This window comes from Homarus americanus, unplaced genomic scaffold (assembly GCF_018991925.1).
Source record: "Homarus americanus isolate GMGI-L3 unplaced genomic scaffold, GMGI_Hamer_2.0 scaffold45698, whole genome shotgun sequence".
Taxonomy (NCBI): Eukaryota; Metazoa; Arthropoda; class Malacostraca; order Decapoda; family Nephropidae; genus Homarus; species Homarus americanus.
Genome location: NW_024735554.1, coordinates 6,914,200 through 6,939,306, shown reverse-complemented (window position 1 = coordinate 6,939,306; position 25,107 = coordinate 6,914,200). Strand labels below are relative to the sequence as shown.

The 25,107-nt window shown below is 38.7% G+C and overlaps 1 protein-coding gene across 1 annotated transcript; it reads right to left on the bottom strand.

Moving 5' to 3' along the window:
* Positions 1-10,927: 10,927 nt before the first annotated feature.
* On the bottom strand, positions 10,928-16,188 carry LOC121871473 (innexin inx2-like). The gene is made up of 5 exons (XM_042373821.1): positions 15,319-16,188; positions 12,957-13,198; positions 12,434-12,652; positions 11,976-12,151; positions 10,928-11,183 (listed from the first exon to the last, which is right to left on the bottom strand). Exons 1-5 carry the CDS (start codon positions 15,712-15,714, stop codon positions 11,101-11,103), a joined length of 1,116 nt encoding a protein of 371 aa, XP_042229755.1. The 5' UTR covers positions 15,715-16,188; the 3' UTR covers positions 10,928-11,100.
* Between the last annotated feature and the right edge of the window lie 8,919 nt (positions 16,189-25,107).

Here is a 25,107-nt window from a genome sequence, read left to right as displayed (position 1 = left end):
TCACCTGTTTCCACCTCGTCTTAGGTTTGGTTAGGTTAGGTTAGGTCTCCTTCGCGTGTGACTCCAAGCCTCCGTACATTATCAAGGGTTTCCATGTCAATATATTTTGCCTAGCCATTGTTATTTTTCTGTTGTACTACATTTTTAACATCAGATCTGGTGAACACTCCGGAGCCCCACCCACTCCTCATCTGTGAAGGCTGGAGTTTTTTCCCCAAGAATTCAACTCGGGGGAGAAAATGCTTCAAAGATCAGGAGCATGTCAGGTCATCTTTTCACTTCAAGTTTCTTCCTCATTATATCCAGTTTTCTTTCCGTGTTTGTGATTCCGCATGCAGAAACTCGACGACAGATGAACGTGGTAGAGATGGATTCGAGAAGCTGACCTCTAACCTCTGGGGATGACCAAAGGAAAAAGACGAAAAATTTCGACTCCTGGTTATTTCCTGAATCTTCTTCTCATTTCTGGGATAGATTGCTGTTTCTTCTCCTTTGTTATGACCTATGCTTACTTTTCTTTTGCTCCAGTTGGTGATCAGTGTCCGCATGGCTACCTTCACCTTAACTCTACTGGGAGCTGTGGTATTTTTTTTTTTTTTCATTACATGGTGAATTCATCGGGACTCGCCTGGTGTGAGCATGCTAATTTCAAAACGTGGTAAGTGATTATTTTGCTACCAACGCGGACAGATCGCTTCCAACGTTGACAACTTTCGTACGCTATGCACCTTACGTAAGTCAAATTACATTATTTACACAAATACTTTACACCTGCTTGGCGTCATTCTAAAGTGATATTAATTTTTGGGTCAGTCTCTTGTCTTGGTTTTATTTATTCTATTTTCAACTTTTTCCGATATGATTTTTCAATCAAAAAGTGATCAACAAAAATGAACGCATCATTCCGTTTGATGAATTCCAAAGGCAACTCGTTTTGATATGTTGATTACCACGGAAATTCAGGATAATTGTTTACCATACATTGTATATATCAGGCATTTATTACCATTAATCACCAACGAAAGCTCAGCGTGAAATCCTCTATAATAATTTGTATGCAATATTTTATCTACTCCCAAAATAATGTGTGCCTGCATGCCTTCTATAATAATTCAAATTTAATTAATAGCCTTTCATATGTATATATGTAAATATTATATATCTTTATTTGTCGATATTTTTCATTGTTAACAGAATTGCAGAGGTAATGTACCTGATATATATATATATATATATATATATATATATATATATATATATATATATATATATATATATAGAGAGAGAGAGAGAGAGAGAGAGAGAGAGAGAGAGAGAGAGAGAGAGAGAGAGAGAGAGAGAGAGAGGCTAGAATTGTTCGTGAAAATATTCAATACAGTTATCGATCGTCAGCTGTGAGGCAGATCATGCTACTAATTTCCTGTTCTATAGTAAATATTTGATTCAAATATCAGGAAAATGTGTGTTGTTGTGTTTGGGTGACTTTGAGAACAGTATAATGTGATACCCGGGAACAGTTAGCCGGAAGTGCTGCCCATCGTCACCCTGCTGAGGACCTCACTAAACTTAATTAGATTGTAGCTTGTGTTCACTTTATGTATGTGTTTACGCTAGCTGTGTGCGTACCTCACTCTGAATGTGTGTGTATCCCTCCCTTCTTCCCTCTTTCTTTCCTTATTTTCTCCTTCTTTCCCTCCCTCTTCCTCTCCTCCCTTCATTCTCTCCTTCTCTCCTAGGAAACTACGTTTTCTCAGCTTCTAGCCTCATTTAATTATTGTCCTGACTTTTTATTTAAATGAAGATTTCTACTTCCAGAGAAAACCCCTGAATTCAACGTGTGTGTGTGTGGTGTGTGTGTGTGTGTGTGTGTGTGTGTGTGTGTGTGTGTGTGTGTGTGTGTGTGTGTGTGTGTGTGTGTGTGTGTGTGAGTGTGTGTGAAATGAAAGTCGGGGAGAAGGGAGATAAGAGGGTTGCGGGGGTAGAACGTGGAATGGATATAAATAGAAAAAATAAAGGATGGATGATTAAGGAAGAAAAAGGTAATCGGGATGAAAGGGGATGAGGGAGTTGGGAGTGGTGACATGAGGAAGGGTAGACAGAAAAAGAAAGAGGATGATGAAGAGGAAGAGTGATATGAGCTGTAAAGAGGAAAGGAGAAATTGCCTATTGCTTCACTTGGCTTCTGACCATACATACACATACACCCAGCCTCTTAAAAAGAATCATTACACATCTGCTTCATCATATATGAACATAATACCAAAAGAAAAAAAGGGGGGGGGATACTAAACATGAAAAAAAAAATATTCAAAGCAGAAGATTTGAGTTTTCCTTCCTCTGGCCTCATCGCAGTTTAACATTCCAGCTCCAAATTCTTCAACACAATTTTCCCGTGCCGCGCATTCCTACGATGGTTGGCAGGTTGTCCAAACACTAAAGGAATCTTTGAGTTTAAGAACTTCGTAATATGTCATGCTAACTTTCTTGAAGTTGGACCGGAGTTCAGTATAGGAATTCTTGACAGTTTTCCTCCACACTGCTGCAGCTAAGTTGAGTGACAGAGCTCAGGCGGCATCTGTCGGGGAAAATATGAATCAAGGTCCAGGGGATTTTACCTGAAGGTAGAAGAGTAACAGAGACGATTTCGTGTTGCTTCGCGGTTTTCCTTATAGTAGTGACGCGAGTCTTTGAGGCGTAAGGAAACAAGAGACAGGTGATAATAGTTGTAGTGCCGGAGACAATAGGAGAGATGGGAGGAGTACCAGGTAAATAATATTGTCTTGACCTGAGACGATAGGAGTAATAAGACGAGATATATGAGGCACTAACAGATGAAGAAAAGGTCATACGAAAGATTTTATTTTTAAACGACAGAAGTGGAAGAAATAAAGAAGACAAATTATCTGAAACGAACTACAAATACCAAGGGAGGGAGGGAGGGAGGGTTGATAAATACGCCTAAAACAAAACAATAAAAAGAGTTAACATAAATATACTTTACCTACAACGTATCTACGGTGATCGCCAGTAGATAAAGTACATTGACGTCAACAGCATCACCAAATGAGAGAGTAGAGACTAGCCTGTGCCTCACCAAGACCAAAAGAAACAGTCCTGGTGAGGGAACTTAACAATATCTTGATAGCCGGCTTGATCTCTGTCACTGTCTGTCCGTCTGTCTGTCTCTCTCTCATATGTAAGGATGGAAGCTGACGCAGTACTTATCTAGTTACGCCTTGATATCACCTAGTAGTGACAGCACCCCTATTCCATGTGATCACTGACATGATATCACACCTGTCATTAGTGGTCACCAGTAACCCGTGATAACTTTTGGTATGACCGAGTACCATCACAGCCATTACCACGGAGAGAGAGAGAGAGAGAGTCCCAAGATAGAATTGCGTTATAACTTGGTTTAAATCATCCCTCACCACAACCACCAACACACAGTCGGTGGGTGGGTGAAATAGACAAACATTTTCGACACACATAATTGGTTTCTTACTTGAAGGAGGTGGTCGTTCTGGTGGCAGAACTGCAGCCATTCAACCTAATGAGGTCAAGGACTTGAATAATTAATGAGGAGTAAGTCGTGGGCCGATATATTGAGAGGAGGAACCTTGGTATCCAAACAGCGGGAAGACTACCCCGGCTTGGGACTGAGGCGATGACATTGGTCATTAGCAACGGGGACAACTTGGTCTTAGTGGTCTTAGTGATAAAAAAAACCCTCTAAAGTGAAGGAGATATTTTGCTTCTGATATTAACGAAGCTTATTTTCCTACAATGAAAACAAAATAATCCTGATTTGTAAAATGAAATGATAAACATGTCAAACAAAAATGAAGACGACCTTGCCACAAAAAAAATAAACACTGACATGAAGAGTTTATTAATAAAATGTTGAGGAAAGAGAATATCTTGTGTCATGATCCAGTAATTGAAACGGAGACTTTATTCTACATAAATAAAGATAAACCTCAGGTGTAAACAATTGATACTCAGATACGTTCAATTATAGTTAGGTGAAGACTTGGATGAAATAATGACCGTATACTAACTTAATTAGCAGTAGTTCTTCGTTCAAGGAGGGATAATAATTATTCAGTATACAGTTACAAGTAAAGGGATTTATTATGCGAAAAGTATTGTATACCTGTCCGTTCGTGTGTGTCTGTGAGTGTGTATGTGCATGTGTGTGTGTTTGTGTATATGTGTGCTTCTGTCCGTGTGTATATATGTGTGTGTGTGTGTGGAATGTTTTTACTCGTTCTTTCTGTCTCGTTGTCTCCCTGTCTTCCAGCACTCTCCCCTCTCTCTTGAGGTTTATCTTCCCCTTGATCCTCACCACAACCAAAAGTGGGAGAAGCAAAAACATTTGATATATATAGATACACATAGACACATATAGATACATATAGACAAATATAGCGAGCTAAAAACCATGAATTAATCGGGTTATATCAATGAGAAACAAAAAATGTGAATAAAGACAAAATTCTGAACTTCAAAAGGAAAGAACATGTAGCAATAATGTCTTTCCTAAACATTATGAACGTTATTGTTTGGTGTATACTGTACTCTTATGGCTTGTTGCCTAAGGACTCCGACCGCTGAAGCACCTAAGTAGATTAAAACAACAATAACAAAGACAACAGCATCGACAATATGGTTGGAGTTTAGAGCCGAACGAAGCAATAAAGGAGAAAGAAGAGATTTATTAAGAGGATGAGGATGCGAAATAGAGCATCAATAAATTAGTGATATAAGGAAGAAAAGAATGATATTAAACTGAGAAAATAGGGGAGAAAACAGATTGAAACAACAATTAACAGATGGTTATTGAAAACCAATTAGGAAAAGCAATTAATGATAAATAAAGGGTGAAATAATAATGGAAACAGCAATAAAAGACAAAACGATAATATGTTAAAAGAAAATGAAGAATAAACAATACAATCAGCAACTATAAATGATAAACTGCAGGATATAGCTGTTATCCATATCAGATGACCTGTGCAGGCGATGGAGTATCGTGAAGAGCTATTGACTGTCAGCAACGCAGGGAACTAGGATATTGCGCCGGATTTAGAGGGAGGCAGATTGGGAGAAAGCAGAGTGAATATTCGAGGAAGACTAAATATGAAGTGGTAATAAAGGCGATACACTGATAAAAAAGGAGGGAAGAAATCTGGCAAAGCTGATACAATGGATGGAGTACGTAGAGAAATGATGAGAGAGTGAGTGAGAGAGTGAGTGAGAGAGTGAGTGAGAGAGTGAGGCAATAGCGAGGTAATATCACACAATATGTGTGTGTGTGAAGTACCGGAGTGAAGATAGTATGTCAAACAAAGCATATTCAGTGCCCCTCTAGCCAGGAGCGGTCAACGGTGTATCCCTCCATTGCGTTGTGAGTGCGTTAGTCAGCTCAATGTCTGTCTTTCCTGGCTATATAACTTACATTGATCTCACACGTAACACTATTATATCCGTCTCAGTATAATGTATAACGTTCGATCACCCCGCAAGGCTATAACCAGATCTTGGACCATTGTTTTGTTTACTATTTGAGCACGTTATGGGGTCAGAGGTTAAACACTCAAAAACCTACATTTTGAGCTCCCATCGACCCAGACTTGGATACATTAAGATGAAAGTTAAAACAAATACACCTGGTTGTAGATCCATCACCATGATAGTTTACAAAAGTCAAATGTCTCCACTCAAAAACAACAATTATTTTTAGCCTATTATTGCCCTTAGAAAATTATGTGAGACTGGCTGAAGGTAAGACTTGTTGTGTTCCTTTGCTATGATTGTTATTGCTGTTTGTTAAGAGGGAGGTGGGAAGGGGGAAGTTATGATATATGTAATAAAAAAAAATGGGGAAACTTCCGTGATCATTCCTTACACTTTTGTATTCTTTAATAAAGGTTAAGATTAGTTGATGTTTTACGCCATTTGTACGCTTGCTTTTGACGGCAGGTACAGTTATGGAAAAAAATTAATTCGCCAGGGAGAGAGAGGGTGAAGTGGTGTGTGAGAGGATAGGGGAAGGTGGAAACTTGCAACGTTACATAGAGGAAGAGATTTTCTTTCCACAATATAAATTTTTTTTTTTTTAGTTCATCCTAACTTTATTAAATGTGGTTAGGTTAATAAGAGCTAATAAAGACTTATATAAAATATGTATTATATTCTTCAGTGTTGATAAAAATTCACTAGACAAGCAACAATGAGCAACTTTGACCATAAAGAAACTCCCTAAATACTTCACTGTTATCTCTAATCTTATCTCTAAGTGACACTAAGATAATCAGGCATATCAATCATTTCCTTGACTTCTTCATCTTCATACGATTTAGTTCTTTATATAATGAATATCGATGGAAGCGTTTCACTCCAGTTAACATAAACTAACGTAACATTACCTTGAGTGAGGAGTGCTCATACCACGCAAGCCACAACAGTTCATTACCAGTGTTAACAGACGCCTACGTAACTCCGGAGTCGAGAGTACCTTAATATATATAATGTATTAGTTTCTTCTCATTCCTAATCATTCTTCTTAAGGTAGGGATATTAAATTGATAGCTGTTTGTAACTGGTGTCATTATCGATAGAAAATAAATAAAATAATTGAAAAAGAAAGAAAAAGTTGTTGGTAATAAAGCTCATGGGATAACTGTCTCGGCCAACACTCGACTCGTCCAACTCTCGTCCCCCGCTAATGGTTTAAAGCAACTTCCACACACTGGCTGATGAAGTGTGTTTATCCTCCACCACTACACTGAAGGAGCAGGGGAGCAGAATCGAACTCAGTGAGTCTTGACTTTTCATTACCCAGTGAAGGAATACAAAGACGGTTGCCTCAAAGGTGATTTACCGAAGGAATTTAAATAAATCAGGACTGTATTTCTAATTGGAGTTCAGAGTCTCTTATCAAAACCGCCAGATTTATCTAATCTAAATGACTTCCAGTAGTTAGTCTAACAGATAAAGAAAGATGAAATTTAATCTTTCCTTAGGATTACATAGAGCAGACACAAAGAACTATGCAGCCTCTACGCAACTCGCCACATAAAAAACGAAAGCGTAAATGAGGCGGCAGAGCTGTGTTGAGTTATGGTGCTGTTGAAGGTTCTCATCACTGCTTATGCCGCCACACTCATTTTGGCAAACTGGCTGGAGAAACGAACTCTGTGTGAAGACAAAGATGAGGCAGTGATGTCATCAGTATGGACACGACTTGTCACTTAGGGGAGAGTTGGTGAAGATTCTTACGTTTGTCCTTCCCGGTGTGTTCATGGAGGGAAGGAGAGGATAGGGGATAAGGAAGGAAGGAGGGAAGGACGGAGGGGGAAGTTAGGAGGGAGGGAATGGAAGAAAGAAATGGGGAGAAATAGAAAAGAGGAGATAATAAGGGAGGATATCGCTCTTGGTAAGGAGGGAGAGAAGCAGGAATATGAAAGAATCTTGGGATGGAGGAAACAAATTATATGGAGGAGCCTCGTAATGAAAAGGAAGAGCGAGAGTTAGAAAAAAAGAGAAAAGGAATAAGGAGAAGAGCTGGTAGGAAAGGGTAAAGTCAAGGAAGCGTATAAATGGAGATAAAAATGGGTAAAAAGTGGAGAGGAAAAAACGACGGGAAGGAGAAAGAGAAAAATGTGCTGATGAGAGGAAAGAAGAAGCGGGGGATGAGAAGAATGGTTGAAGAGAGAAAAAAGAAGTAGTAGTAGTAGTAGTGGTGAAGGAGGAGAAGTAGGAGGAGGAGGAGGAGGAAGGGAGAGGCAGAAGGATTGAGAACATGAAGGAGGAGGAAGGAGAGGTCAGGCAACTGTGCTCCTCATTGTAGGATATATTAAGGTCAATGAGATAGAGTAGAAAGAAGAATAGGCAAAATTGAAGAAGAAAAATAATAAAAATAAAAAATAGTATAAAGGAGAAGAAGTAGAAAGAAGAAGAGGAAGATGAAGAGGAAACAGAAGAGGAGAAAGAAAGGGGGAAAAGAAGGTATAAGAAAGGGGAAGAAGAAGAAGGAGGAGTATAAGAAATGAGAAGAAGGAAGGAGAAGTAAGGGGAGTAAAATACTTGACAAACACGTTAATAAACTGCAACAGGTGGCATGGAAATGGGATAATGTTCATGGGTTCTATGATGTTTGTCTGCACTGCCAATAACCTACAGCAGTGTTTACCTCCTCTCCCCCCCCTCCCCTCCCTTCCTCTCCCCTCCCTTCCTCTCCCCTCCCCCTCTTCATGAACACTTCAGCGTCAAGAGAAGAATATGCCGCCCTCTGATATTGGATATTGAAGGATAATGGACTGCAAGGGCTATTATATTTCTTTTTTCCGGGTGTAATGTATATGTGTAATGTCAAAAGCACGTTGGAATTCACACATAAATACAGTCATATATATATATAAATACAGATAGATAGAGAGAGAGACAATGAGAGAGAGAGAGAGAGGGAGAGAGAGAGAGAGAGAGAGAGAGTGTGTAAGAAAGGGTTATAGAAAAGAAGCTTAAGTATTCATATCCGGTTTGTCTGCATGAAAGATCTAGTCGCTATACTGTACACACACGCGCACAAACACACACACACACACACACACACTCACACACACACACGACTCACACATTTGATTCACACAGTCTACCCACATGCTCTAACCACACAGTATACCCACACACTCTATCCACACACTCTAACCACACACTAGAAAAGATTTTAAACCCACTAATACATATCCTCATTTGACATGTTTTTTTCACTATAAATTACTAATACAAATGCCACAGCTTTTCATAAATAATCCTTATAATATTACAACGCAATAATACTCACCTGACCCATATGTTTGATTAATAGTATGACAATAGCCTGAAGTGTTATTGTGTTTATGTCAGTTCAGTAATGTATAATTATTTGTAGGAGAATTTGTCATTACTCACTGATCGGCTCTCTGGTGTGCGCGCGCGCGCGTGTGTGTGTGTGTGTGTGTGTGTGTGTGTGTGTGTGTGTGTGTGTGTGTAACTTATCTTTAGAGGCGAAGTATTTTCATTACCTTACCTACTGATAAATTTTCTATCATATTACCAAAATAATAAATAAACCTACAGCTGGAGAATTAGGCTAAACATTTAGAAAGTGGCGAGCGAGTTAAGACTTGGGACAATAGGAACTTCCTCAACGCCCCGTTGGCTGCTAATGCAATTTTCACTCGCAAAACTTTTCCAATTTAAAGGACGGGGGGACGGGGGAGGAGGGGGGGGGGGTAGCCTCACTGTTTTATGCAAGTTTGTCACATATCAGTATATGAAACGAGAGCAGGAGGAAGATGGAGTTGGTCGCGTAATCTCTTCTATAATTTATTCAGGTGATCGTGGCCTTATCTATGGGTTACATGGATGATTTATGACTAGACGGAAGTGAGTTATCTATGGCGTCCAGAGTAGAGGCAGGCAAACCGCAGTGGGTGTGTGTATGTGTGAACGATTTAACACTAATATAATATGGAAACTTCATAATAACTAGTCTGATTCGTTAGATACTCGTCATGAACTTAATTATCAAAGTTGTGTTATACATGTATTTGAACATAATGATTAGTTATATTAATTAACTTATATGTAACATTAGAAAAATTAAATTGAACATAAAATAGATGAATACATTAACTAATAAATATCCTTTTATGTATATTACGAAATTTTTACCGGGATTGTTATTTTAAAACTGGAATAAAAAAATTAAATAAAACAGAAGTAATGAAGTAACATGGAGTGCATTATAGGTATTACTATTCAATGTTAAATTATGCAAATGACGGTGGCAAATCTGTTGGTCATTAATGGTAAAAGTAAATTAAAGAGAGAACAACCAGGTAATATATGTGTGTGTGTGTGTGTGTGTGTGTGTGTATATGTGTGTGTAAAGTTTCTCTAGTGGTTGAGGATTAAACAAAAAAATAATACAAGATAATAAACGATGAAATAAAATAAGCAAACGGAAGAAAATCGGATAACAGTAAAACAATGTCGTTAATGTGATAAGAAAACAAAATTGTGAAACTAAAACCAAAGAACAGAAAAGTATAAAGAATAAAGGTTAAAAGTTAAAAGAAAATGTGATAATGTTTATGATAACAGGTTAATATATTAGAAAATGATAACCTGATGTTTCTATCTTATTTATTGCTGAAGTATTTGCATATATAACAACGACAACAACAACAACAACAACAACAACACCAACAACAAAAAGTCATCATCAGTAGCGGCAGCAGCAACAACACACTGGAATGCCTGGACTCCAAGATATAGGAAGAGCGCGGGAGGACAACATACCGGTGGGAATTTTCCCTCTCCATCTGTATTTCATTAGAAGGCTCAAGGTAAAGAACAAGAGAATGTGTCTTAATAACAATATATTTGTCAGTAGATACACAGAAGACTTGAAAATACACATTGTGTATATGACGTTGTTGTTGACGACGTTATGATGTTATTACTGCACTTCAACCACGTAGGTCTCTGGGCGCGTAACAATGTTAGTAATTACACTGGTCCATCAACAAGTAAATACCATGTGACAGATAATTATCTGTCTCTGTGTGTATATATATATATATATATATATATATATATATATATATATATATATATATATATATATATATATATATATATATATATATATATATATATATATATATATATATATATATATATATATATATATATATATATATATATATATATATATATATATATATATATATAATTTAATCTGCTATGGGCAGATATTATGTCATTATTAAATCAACTCTTGATACTTACTGATCTTTGGTTGTATTAATCAACTCATTTATAAAATAAGAAGGAATAATTAATTACTTAATTATTTAAATAAAAGTTCACATTCATGTTGTACAGTATGTGACATATTGCTTAATAACTCATAGTACAGTAACTACAGCCATGATGGTGGAGCATTGGTAATTTCATTGTGTAGGAGTCATTGTGGGTGAAGCATCTATACTAGAGCAACCATACAGTAGCCGCCTTGGTGGATGAGTGTGGTGGCGCAGGACGCTATGAAAGGTGCTCCTTCTCCACTAACTTAGCCGTCAGATCGTTGATGAAGTCTCTGAATGCAAATGCGTCCATGTTCTTGGCTAAAAAAGACCGAATAGATTTGTATTATATAAAAGTACCTTGAATAACTGTACCTCGCATTACTGCGGCATTAACCTAAATACTACAGACGTGCTTTATTAACAATGACCTATGAGACTCTACCATAAATCTTCTAAAGGTAGGGGTTCTTAAGATCATACTGGGTGAGGAGGAGAGGAAGCCACACTGTCAATAATACACTCACAGTCACTGTTACTGTCACAATCATTATCACTATCACTGTCCCGGTCACAACTTACTACCACTGTCACTTCCATTGTCAAAATCACTGTCACTGTCACACTCTCTGTCACTGCCATTGCTACTGTTACACCTTCAGTCACTGTAGTGCAACTTGACTCTAAAGCTCCTAATTGACTGTGTGGGTTGTACTAAGAGTCCAAAAGAATGAGTAAACTCCAAAAATGGCCTAGTAGGTTGACAAGTCCTTCCAGAATACCATCAACCGGAATGGGAGGTATTCCAGCTCCACAATGTATCACAGACAACACACAAAAGCAATCTGGGTCTACTCGGGATCTGGTACACAAGCGTCGAGTATACAATTCCTTAGGTTTGTGTTCATTCTGCACGCTCTATATTTTTGTTTCCACCCTGATCTTGTGGTGAGGGAGAAGCATTGTTTTAGCCAAGGAAACACTCAAAGATATCTATTCTTCCTAGTATTCTTCCTATCCAGAGTGCAATAAATTTACTCGTCTCCTATACCATTTATATAGATTTTCTTCTTCACTGGTGTCGTTAATGGAACAAAAGTGTGTTTAACTTACCTATCAAGTTGAGAATGAACCAGTCTCCTATAAGGCACCTACGAGAGATGGCCGCCACCTTGTCTACGGAGGCCAGGCGGGAACGACTTCGGAGGAGGAGATGGCGGAAACCTGAGGCAAAGGTGGCCAAGCGGTAGAGAAGACCAAATGCGGAGATGATCGCCAACAACACGAACCTGCCGACGTAGAATTCCGTCTTTAGTATATAGGTAATTGTCCCATAGGTTAGTCTCTCTTGACCCTATGTATGTTTTTAAGAACTGTCATAATATTATTTTTTTCATTATAACCACAAGTCTGGACGTCTTTACTAACCCCAGAGACACCTATCCTACAACTCACCTGAGCCACAATATTACGATATATTACTACGATGCAAACCAAAGATTCCCCGCAGCTCACTAAAGTCCCAAGTCAACACAACTACAATATAAACCAAAGGCTCGACAGCGTCTCACCAGAACCAGAGGAAGGTGTAGATCTTCTGGTTGAGGATGTTGACTGGCAGGACACAGAGAGCGTCGTGGCGCATGATGGTTCCCGAAGGACCAAACTTGTGGAAGGTGCACTTGGCCACCTTAGGGAAGATCTCGTCCATCGGGTCATGACCGATGCTTGAGTCCATGGAATACTGCGCCACTCTCGGTCCATAATTGATGAACCCGATGTCCAAGAACCTGAAGAGAACCACAGGAATAGTTAGTGATCTATGACTGAACCCTCGGATCATATCTGTCGCAGGTATAGCAGCAAAGTTATTTAACAGTGAACCAAGGAAGATGGTGTGTATGTGTGTATGTGTGTGTGTGTGTGTGTGTGTGTGTGTGTGTGTGTGTGTGTGTGTGTGTGTGTGTGTGTGTGTGTGTGTGTGTGTGCGTATTTCTGTCTGTTTATCTGTCTATTTGTGAGTGATATAATCTTTAAACATCTGATATACAATAAACTTCAACATTAAACAAAATACTGTAAGCATCAACTCACCTGTCTGTTAAATACATCTGCCCGATCACGTTAATGAAGTTGAGGACCTCACAGGTGAAGAACTGATAAGCGTAGATGTTGTGCTGGTTGAAGTAGTGGCCAAAGTATTCGACGGCGAAATTCATGCGTTGTTCTCTTAGTTCAGGAGCCACGGCAACCAGGTTAAGATCAGTGACCAAGCCTTTAACTCGTCCACCTTCCATCCTCTTCCACAGAAACCGCGGGAAGTAAAACATGCCAGCCTGTAACATGATGAATAGTTATTGCTCTCCCTTTCTCTCTCTCTTGGTATTTCTCTTTTTCACTTTCTATTTCTCAGTATATCATTCTATCTGTCTCTCTCCTTCTATCTGAATGGCTTTCTTTCGTTACGTATCTTTCTGTGTTTTTGTTTCTCTTATTGTATGTGTATGTTTAAGTCTATCTGTCTCTATCTATGTCTATCTGTTTGTCTTTTTGTCAATATGTCTGTATGCCTGTGTTGTTATCTCTTTATGTTTATTTGTCTGTCTGTCTGTCTGTCTGTCTCTCTGTCTGTTAACCAGTTTTTGTAACGGCTCTTGACTATCCGTGATAAAAACAATGTCATCTGCATACTTCACCATTAACTTTATTCCTTCATTGTTACTTAGAACTTCTCTCATGACGAATTCTAAAAATATATATTATTCAATGTTTGAGATACAACACAGCCTTGTTTTACTCCCCTCTATCCTTGAACCAATTAGTAAGTTCATTATTCACTAAAATTGCAGCCTCATGTTGCCAGTAAAGACGTTTTAGAATCCTAATATCTCCTTTGTTTAATGTCTATTTTTTCCAAGATATCTATAAGTTTATCGTATTTACCTAATAAAAATAGATTTCAAAATTAATAAAGTAGATATAAAAAAATTTGGACCTCTAAAACCCTTTCTCAAAATTCTAAAACTAATTATAGCTTCTTTAGTTCCCTTTTCCCTTTATAACTCCATTTTGGATTTCGGATAACTCAGTCTATTAATTTTATTCTATTTAAAATTATGATTAATGATTCTTTGCAGGCATAACTTATTAAACTCATTGTTCTAAACTGGGTTAACTCTAAGGCTCCTGACTTTTTAGATAATATATTGCATATATTTTAGTCAAACATTTGATCCAATTCTTGCCCCCATTATGTTTTATTTGTAATTTTGCTGGAAGCTGATCAATCCCACAAGTCTTAGCATTGTTTATTTGGGAGGGAGGGAGGGCAGGAGGGCAGGAGGGAGGGAGGGCAGGAGGGCAGGGGGAAGCAGTATTAGTATGTAAGACGTGTGAGAGGCCCAAGGATGTGCATGATGCTAGAGACGGAGAAGAGTGTCTGGAGGTAGTTTTACGCCTGGTTATTCTTGCTAGCTGATGCAACGATGAGATGTGATATGAATATTATTAGATAAAAAGTCTTCATAAAGTATTAATTTAGTATTTTACTAAGTATTTATCTAAGCTAATGACATAAGTTTGCTCACATAAGTTAATGAACCAAACAAAAGATAAGAACAATCAACCATCACATATATTATCGTATTTACCTTAACTGTATTATTTTACTTATACTCATTAAAAAACAATATTTATGATCTATGCAAATCCATCATCCCTCCCCTCCCCCCAACACTCATAAGACATCTGTTGTTGATGTTTATAGACAAACTCACTCTCCGCCTCTCTCCCCGCTCTTCAAAAGTTCAATTATTCCAAACATGAACGCCTGAACCCCCTCACCTGCTGCACCGCCCTCCGTCTCACTCCACCCTGATTGATGATAATTCTTAAGGGGGCAATATCACGCCTAACAACCTCCTACCCTACGATGGTTCTTACTAAATGACCAACATATCCTGCTACGAGTGTAATGAATCTGATACTGTCCTTTATTCAGAAAGATTAGTGTATAGGAAACGAGAAGAGTAAAATAAGTCGTTTGTGTTTTCATTGTCCCGAGATTAGTTATATAAACCAAATGTCAATAGAATTGTTTTGTGTTCTTTGTTAGTTGTGTTTCTATTAAGGAAGTAAAGTAGTTTTATTGTATATAAGGTATTGATGGATGAAAGTCTTACTTGGCTTCTATACCAATTCACTAGCGAGATAATATAGTAATTCTTGAAGGGACTTAGTAGATGAGACGGTGAGAGTTATTTGTACACTAACTGACAAGAACTGAAAAGAAATAAGCTAATTACTAAATGTTGTATATTGTAGAAGTTAAGGACCAAAAAGATAAAAACAATAACAATGGTAATTAAGAGACGCAATGACCAATCAGAAGGAAGAAGAATATAATGTAAATATTGAGCTGGAAGAAGAGTAGACGAAGAAAATTGTAAACACTGACCTGGATAAAGAGGAAGAGGGTGACCCACTGGTAGTACTTGTGGTGCTTGGTGGCGTACTGCTCACGGGCTCCGTCGTCTCCGTTAATGACAGGTAGCCTTACAACATCGTGATTGGAGACACCTGGGTGAGCCACCTCCTCCCCCACCACGGCACCAGTCAACGACGGTATCGTGTACGTCGACTGGATCCAGCAAAACATGTCGATGGTGTGACTGTTTATGGCGTCCACCATGCAGTCGATCGGGTCACCAAAATACTGCTTGTTCGTCACCAGTAAACTGAACGTCACCAAAATCACCATTGTCGCTTTGTAATGTAAACAAAAGATCACATTATCGATCCTGATCTGATCGATTTTGAGTAACTGACGGATAGTACCAAAAACGTCGAACATATTGGCGGTAGCAATCACGAGATGCGAGTGTGAGGAGAGAGAGGCGCAAAAAACTTGGTCCGTCTCCTGGGAGAGACAGACCCAGACTCCTGGGCTCGACACAAGGACGTGGTGGCCCTACCCACCTCAACCACCACTCACACTGCCACACCTGTAATATGTCCCATCCACTGTTCAAATGATACCTATAAATTCACATTATTTCTCATAATATCCTCTACATGGTAGTTTCAGATACTGTGTTCTAATTTTTCGAGTCGTCAGTGAAGGGTGTTGTGCCTGCAGGAGGCCTTGACGTCACAGAGATGAGTTCAGCACTTCTCCGAACAGGCTAAGGTGGCGCGTCTGGGCGGGCGGTACGACTGGCTGGCAGTGTTTACGAGTGGCTTAGTTAGTAGGTGGCAAGGTGCGTAGGTGGAGGAGAGGAGAGATGTGTGAGTCAAAGGGTGGTGGCATGCGTGGGTGGGTGTGTGGGTGGTGGTATCCGGGTGGAGGGTGGTATGAGTGTGGGTGGGTAAGTGTGTGGGTGGTGGTATCCGGGTGGGTCGTGGTATGAGTGTGGGTAGGTAAGTGTGTGTGTGGGTAGTAATCACTAGGCCGTGTGGACGTTGAGAGATATGTATAGAACATATATGAGCAGGGATTGGCGTGTCTCTGGGCGTTTTAAGGCTGTGACGGGCGTGGGTAATAATTGCCACACAGCGATGTGCTCTTCTTATATACCACGTCACTCCCCTCATGACCTTCAACCCCTCACCCCTCACCAGACCCTCAGATCTCCACTCCACTCACTCTAAATTACATTAACTCTAACCCGACATTATTCTCCATATAATAATAATAATAATAATAATAATAATAATAATAATAATAATAATAATAATAATAATAATAATAATAATAATAATAATAATAATAATAATAATAATAATAATAATAATAATAATAATAATAATAATAATAATGGCGGTAGCAACAGCAGCAGCAGCAAAACAACAACAACAACAAAAATAATAATAATTTCATAGATGGAAATAACAATATTATTTCAAATTTTCGATTTTAAAATAAAGAAAATTGTAATTTGTCCAATCAATACAATAAGGAAGAATAAGTTAAGACGAGGCGGGGGAGGAGGTGGGAGAGTGAGACAAGGGGAGGCAAGGGGGTGGGAGATTGAGACAAGGTGAGACAAAGGGGTAGGCAAGGTAAGACAAGGTGAGACAAGGGGGTAGGCAAGGTGAGACAACGTGAGAGTGGCGTGGCAGATGCAAGGACTAACCCTGTTCACCTGTGGTTTGTGGCTGCGGTGCGTGGGGGGGGTCAAGTTACCTGGAAATTGGCACCGTTGCTCACACACTATTCCAGGTATACATGAGTCAAATAGTTGTTTATTTTCTCTCTGTCTCTCTGTCTCTCTCTCTGTCTGTCTCTCTGGCTGTCTGTTTCTGTCTCTCTCTGTCTCTCTCTCTAGCTACGGGCGTATTTGTACAACTAAGCGTGTGGTGGGCATTGTGTAGGGAGGCGTTGAAGGTTCCTGGGAAGTAGAAGTTGAATCTACCAGGTGGAAGAGAGAACCTATAGTGGGATGGACATGATGAGAGAGGGAGGGAGAGTCGTATAACAGTAGACAGAAGAGGGAGGAGGAGGAGAGGGGATAAAGAGAGAGAGAAGGAGGATGAAAGGGGCAGGGGGGAAAGAGGGGAGAAGTAAGGAGAGAGAGAGGAGTAGCAGATGAGAAAGAGAGAGAAGATGAAGATGAAGGGGCGAGGGAGGAGAGGAGAGAAAGAAAGAGAGGAGGGAGGGAAGAGGGAGAGGGTAGAGGAAGGGAGGGAGGGGGCGTATAAGAGGAGGAGGACGGGAGAGAGAGAGAGAGAAAGGTCATAAGAGGAGTACCGGGAGAGGGAGAGGGAGGAGGAAGGGAGAGGAGGAGAGGGATGTGTGGTGGGGAGCGGCACACTCAAATACCGTGACTTGACGCGGACCACACCCATGCCACCTTATTAACCATGCAAGCCCCCCCTCTGTTCCACCCCTCCTCCTCTCCTCCCTCACTTCCTCCCTCTCTCGCTTCCTCCCTCTCTCCCTCCTCCCTCTCTCCCTGCCCCCTTCCCTGCCTCACCCCGTCTGCTCCAGAGCTCTGTGTTACTGCCTCATATACCCATCCGGACTGAACCGTTATGATTCCTTTGGTAAATAATGAAAGCTTTAGTCAAGTCAATGAAGGCTACTGTAATAGCCTGGACCATGCCTGTGTGTGTGTGTGTGTGTGTGTGTGTGTGTGTGTGTGTACGAGTGCGTTTCACTTGTATTTGTGTATGATTCTATGACTGTTTATTGTGTGTGTTTGTGCGCTTGATTTTTTTATAAGTTTGAGAAGGAAGATCGACTCCCTTCTATAGAACTTCGAGAGTTATGAACAAATAGAAGTCTAATTCTTCCTCTATCACGTGATAACTCTGAAATTTCCTAAACCATGAACAGCGACTCTTAATGCGTCAACTCCGGGATCAAATCCTCTACCGAGAGGCGAATTGATTTTAAAAATAATCTGAATCTATTCTCATTGCCATCCTCCTGTTTGACTCTGTGTGTTGATCCTCAGAGCCCTTCACATTAGTCCAATGAAATAGGAAGTTACACATTAGGATTTATATCGAATTAAAGACTTCATATATATGTTTTTGGTTTTTTTTGGATTCCTCAGTTCTTAATAATCCAATTTAAACACGCACACACAAACACACACACACACACACATATATATATATATATATATATATATATATATATATATATATATATATATATATATATATATATATATATATATATATATATATATATATATATATATATATATATATGGGTGAGTAAATAGAAGAGTCTGGGAGGTACTTCATGAACGCGGGTCATCAAAGGAAATTCAGCCCCAAAAAATATTCAAACTCCTCTTTGTCTCTGTAATTAACCCAGAGAGTTTCGTGGCCCGCTTAGCAACACATGACACAGGAAGGATCTCTCCCTCAGAACCCAAGATGAAAACAGTGAGTGCATACAACAGCGAGAGTCACCAGAGTGAAGGAAAGAAGCCGGGTAAAAAGTTCTCTGAAGTACGATGTGTCAGTAAAAGATCTCTTGGCGGACGGTCTCTAGAGAACCTCCCACTACCGGTATTTGTTCTCAGAGTTGACTGGTATTGTTAGAGGAAGCCAGCCAGCCATCCGGTGTTACTAGGCGGAAAAAAAATGGTACCATTGTCTCCCACACTACCATCTCTCTCTCACTGTCTATACCACCTGTGTATTGATTTAAAATGTTTATACTTACTCTATATGTTTCCCAGGATGATTATCAAATAAAACGTCATCTAAGTCTCCATTGTATATATATATTTTGTAATTAGTATCGTGTTTCCTGAGGCTTGTGATAACTGATAAGACAAGAGTGAGCAGTAACCCAAAAGCTGCAAACAAACCGCTTGGCAGCCACTAAAAATATTCATGATGTAAGACGTACTTCAAAGGTCAACTGAGGGAAGTCTGTGTGCCGCTACCACTTCAGTCTCCTTCCTAATCTCTGAGCCTGAACCTAACCTAACCTAACCTAACCTAACCTAACCAATACTAACCTTAAACTAACCAAGCTTAATTTACCCTTAACCCAAACAAGCATAATCTAGCATAGGAGGTTGTGCTGTCAGGGTCTTACTCAATGTATCAGCATGTCCGACGTGATGCTGAACTTTCCTGGAATGTAAAGAATTGTGAGTGTACTTATAGGTGCCCTGAATGTGTGTGTGTGTGTGTGTGTGTGTGTGTGTGTGTGTGTGTGTGTGTGTGTGTGTGTGTCATTATGTACATTATTTATGTATGTATGTAACTATATGCATGTAACTGTATGTATGTATAGTAATGTCAATGTAAGATGAATGATGTGATGTACCTTGTAAGTTGTAGTATTACTGTCGTCACTATGGGTGGAGTACACTTGGCGCTATGTATGTGTGTGTGGGAATGAAGCAGTGTGGGTTAGGTCCGCGTGGGATGCTGTGTTGTGTGAGGCGACAGGAGTATTATCAGTTAGGTATTTTTGGTCTTGTTTTGAAGGAATAACAACATATCAAAACACCTCTGGGATTACGTGAATATGAGGCACTTTAGCTTATTTCACGTGATAATTAAACACTCTAACGCTACCTGTAGGCTTATAGGTTAGGTTAAGTTAGGTCAGGTCAGGTCAGATTAGCTTAGGTTAGCTCTATCATCAGGTAGAGTAGTATTAGTGTCTGAATCATAGCAAACGAAAGGTGAATCGTGAATCTAGAATCGCTCGTGATGGCGGAGACTTTGTATGCGTGATATTTTATGTCTGTGTATCTATACATGCACGTATATAGGTCCATGTTTGTGTAAAGAAGGTATGTGTTTCTGTGTCTGTAAATGCGATAATACTAACACATGAAAAATACAAAATAAAATATAATAATAACATCAGAACATAAGAAAATAAGGAGTCTGCAATAGGCCGGTTGGCCTGTGCAGTGTGCATGGCAGCTCCTGTCGAGAGTTACTACCACTCTCTATCATCCATGAATCTATCTAGCCTCCTTTTAAAACTTTCCAGCGTTCCAGCACTTACTACAAAGTTGCTAAGCTTGTTCCACTCGTCCACCACCCTATTTGTGAACCAGTTCCTTCCTACCTCCCTCCTAAACCAAAACTTATCCAACTTAAATCCGTTGCTACGAGTCCTATCCTGATCGGATATTATAAGAACTTTATCTATATCCCCTTTATTGATTCCTTTCACCCACTTAAATACTTCTATCATATCTCTCCGCACTCTTCGTCTTTCTAGGGAATGCAAGTTTAGTTTCTTTAACCTATCTTGATATGAAAGGTTTCTAAGTCCCGGAATCATTTTCGTCATTCTTCGCTGCACCGACTCCAGTGAATTGATGTCCATTCTATAATAGGGGCACCAGAACTGAACTGCATAATCGAGGTGCGACCTGACTAGCGCAAGATATACTTGAAATAAGACCTCTGCACTCTCATTACTTACACTTCTAGATAGAGGACCTAATATTCTGTTTGCCTTATTTCGAACATTAACGCACTGTTTTCTAGGCCGTAGGTCCGGGCTTACAAGTACCACTAAGTCTCTTTCACAAGTCGACCAGAATAACTAGATTAGAAAATAAAAGAACGTATAAATAATGAAGACAAAGACAAATAAATAAAACAAAGTTAATTAAAAACAGTGAAGACGATGGAAGCACAAGGAGAGAGCTAACAGTATCTTGTTTACCCGTTTGACCTTGGAAAGACGCGTTCCTCACAGCCAGGTGACACAATAGCCAAGTCAGGAGTTACACTTTCAGGAGTAGAGATACATACGCCAGGTGACTGCTGTACCTGACGTTTGCTACACCTGATAATTACCGTACCTGATAATTGCTGCACCTGGTAATTGCTGCACCTGATAAGTAAATCGATACCTATAGAATTTTCTCCTTGGCCCAACTTTTTTTATGCATGGATAAATAACAATAGAAACCTTAGTAATGGCAGGAAATAGATTATAAGAATAAAGCAAAGAGATGGAACAACACGTATCTAAAACACACGCGCACACACACTCACACAGACACACACACACGCACACGCACACACACACACTCACACAGACACACACACACACACACTCAGCTTGTAGACAACGTACTTTAACTGAATCCTTAATCAAGAACCTTCATACTGATTACATTATCTCACGTCTTTCCACTTAATACATACCACGTTTGCGTCGTTAGATTCGTTCATGTTAAAACTTCTCAATGATCAAATGACTCCACTACAAACGACGCTCCCTTGATCAAACATAGCCGTAGGTGACGCTTCTATTAAGATATTTGGGAACACAGACATACATTGCTAACTTGTCAGAGAGTGAAATAGAGAGCAATAAAAATATGGATGTACTTCACACGCACACGCACACGCACACAGTATAATTAAACAAGTAAATGCAAACAAATCACAACAAAGAATACTTCAGGATGGTTTCAGTTTCTATGTCATTGCATAAATTCACTCACCACAATATGCAAATCCAAATTTTTGCAAACGAAATAAAGATAAATGTCATTGAACAAATATGGGCCACAATGGGATAGGGGTTTTGAATTCTATTTCAAAAATGTTTTATATTCTACCTTTTCTTTTTTTTTTGTCTGTTCAATAAAATCGCCAAAAAAAATCCTTTATCAATTTCACTTGTGGATGAAATTTCACTGTTGTATAAAAGTCGTTTGATTTATATTATTTTCTTTTCTTTCCCTGCAAAATTTTGACCTTCATAAAATATTGATCAAAAGTATTACTCTTACGACCTGAGCCTACACAGATTTTAAGCCATACTCCTCTGTTTTTTTTCTGTTTTTTTTTTTACTTTTTTGTTATATTCTTCATTATTTTTTTTCATTCTAATGTATCTTGATCATCCCTCTACCTACCGTAGCTCTTCCCTCTCTGGAGACTCACTCTCTCACTCTTCTCTCTGGACGTACGAATGTATTTTCTTTCACCAGGTTTACATCTCTCTCTCTCTCTCTCTCTCTCTCTCTCTCTCTCTCTCTCTCTGTTTATTTACCTCAAAGTATATGTATATCTATATTAAGTTTCTTTTAATTACCACTTGTAATTATCAATCAGACCCCAACATACGTTTCCACAGAGTTATTTTAAGCATCCTTCTCACCCCACATCTGTAGAAGACATCTGTAAATGGATTAATCATGTCAGTGGCTATGATAAAAAAAAATCCTAATCGTCCCTTATCTAATGTACACCTGTAATTCATTAGTTATGTCAATGACCCCTCGATAACCCCTTAGCCTGAGATGTGGTAAATAGAATAGCATTAATCCGTATGGGGGAGAAACAAAGAGAGAAATGTGATGAATATTTTTGAAGAGGAGAGAACGTTGATAAAGGGGAAGAATGCTATACGAACAAAGGTGCATAAGGCGAGAGAATGACGGGGGGAAGATCCAAGAAGAGAGAGAAGGGAAGTGGTGCGTGAGAGAGAGAGAGAGAGGGAGAGGGGATAAATGAGTGATACAGGGAGGGACGTTGGTGAGTAGGAACAATGAGAGAAAATAACTGAGAGAAGGTGAGAGAAGGAAGAGATTTTCGGGAGAAGGAGAGAGAAGGAGAAAATGAATTAACGAGAGTGAGAGACGGAGATACATGAACGAAGTATGAGAAGAGGCAGAGAATACGGGGAGAAAAAAAAATGTGTTTCCTACGTCTGGCAGTTGTGTGAGGATCGACGCCTGTAAATACTCCCAAACTATCGTATAAAGATGAAGGTCATATAATAAGTTGCTGTTTTTATTACTATTACTATCATTATTATTATTATTATTATTATTATTATTATTATTATTATTATTATTATTATTATTATTTATTATTTCACAATTTCTCTGTAACTTCCAATAAGAGACAAACTGACACATCTTCCTGCTGGCAACATTATTACCACGGCACCTTTGATCCCAGGGAGGCCACTTCAACCGTGGTAACTCTTGAACATTGTATAATTATCTCTTTAATATTTATTTCGCAACATATTAATGTCCTGGGTCCATGTTGCCCAGAATATATAAAGGTTTTGAGTTATTCATGTATTATCATAAGGGACAATACATTTACTTTTTAGACCAAACGCAATTAGTGGAATTTAATCATCCATATACTGTAATCAATTAATATTTGTATAAATAATTTGTAAAACTCATTTATCCTAGAAAAGTACATTTATTGTATAAGGTAAATTAAGTTACGAGAATTTAATTAATTGCGTAATTAATTTTTTTGTGTGTGTATTCATTTTGATTTCAAAGTAATTGATATGTAAGTCAAATTTATAATGAAGAAATTGTCACGCATGGTGTACAGTTTAGACTATTAACCATCCGGCCAACAGAGAGAAAAAATATCCTATGAGGGCCAGTTAGTTAAAGACCTAAATAGACATTCTTAGAATTAATCCGCATTGAAAATTTAAAAGACAGATTCATTAGTGATTTATGAATTCAGATCTAGAACCAGACTTTTAAATGTGTTTTCAAAAGTTGTTGTAAGTGATGGAACAGGTGACCGTGCGAGGCGTGAAGACCTTTTCTGGTAATAATATTTCTCTTCAATAAAATGTGGCGACGCACATCGAACCAAAACTCAAGGTGTAAAATATTTGTATTTCATCTCATTCCCTTTTATTATTACGCTTCACTTCCCTTCCTTTTTACATTTCATGTCGTTCCCTTTTGTTTCATTTCGTTTCATTCCTTTCTCTTGAATTATACACATTCATTTAATAAATTTTTATAACTATTACAAAATATTAATAGTATTTGGAAATTGTGTTGTGTTTTAACGTTTAACTACAATATTATTCCTTAAAGTAAGACACGACCATCAATCCCTCACCGTTAATTTGTTGGCATCAAAATGTTGTCTATAAGAGTAAGGAATAAGTTGTGTTTAAATGTTCCTGAAGCTTGACATAAAGTTTGTTCACCTGCCGGAGAAACTTTAATACCTGAACTGTCCAATAGTTTATTAACTAAAAAGAAAAAATCAATAATATCACGGGTCTGAAATAACTATATATATATATATATATATATATATATATATATATATATATATATATATATATATATATATATATATATATATAAATGTTCCCTCGGCAACAACGAATCCTCACGGGATACATTCCTAAATGGAGTGGAAGATTGAGTTTGCAATTTTTACCGCCTGGTAAACTCAGCAGTAAATGAGTACACTACTGGGTACATTTACACGTGTTGAAATGAGCCCTGGGTGGACTATAGCATCCTACCAAATGAGGTGAAGTAACCCACTAGCTGCTGAATGTCAAGAAACAGAGGATCAGCCCATGTTCTCTCTCTCTCTCTATCTCTCTCTCTCTCTCTCTCTCTCTGAATTATTAGAGAATAAAACAGAAGAAATATGGGAAATTAGGGAAAATTGGAGAGGAAAGTAAGACTGAGAGATCATAAAGGGGGATTGAATGGAGTAAGAGAAGGGAAAGAGGAGAGAGATAAGGGGATCTAAGAGGCGGGGGTGAAGGTACATATCCATCAAATGCGAAATAAATGAAAGGATCTGTAAACGGAGACTCGTTCAGCCAATACGGACACGGTGGTGGGGTGGTGACCTTCCCTGGGTAGCCTTAACTCTTGTGCCGTGAGGGGAACAACATACATACGTGTTCTGAACGTGAATGACTGCTACAGTATTGACTCTTATTGAGAAACAGACAGGCAGACAGACAGACAGACAGACAGGCGGA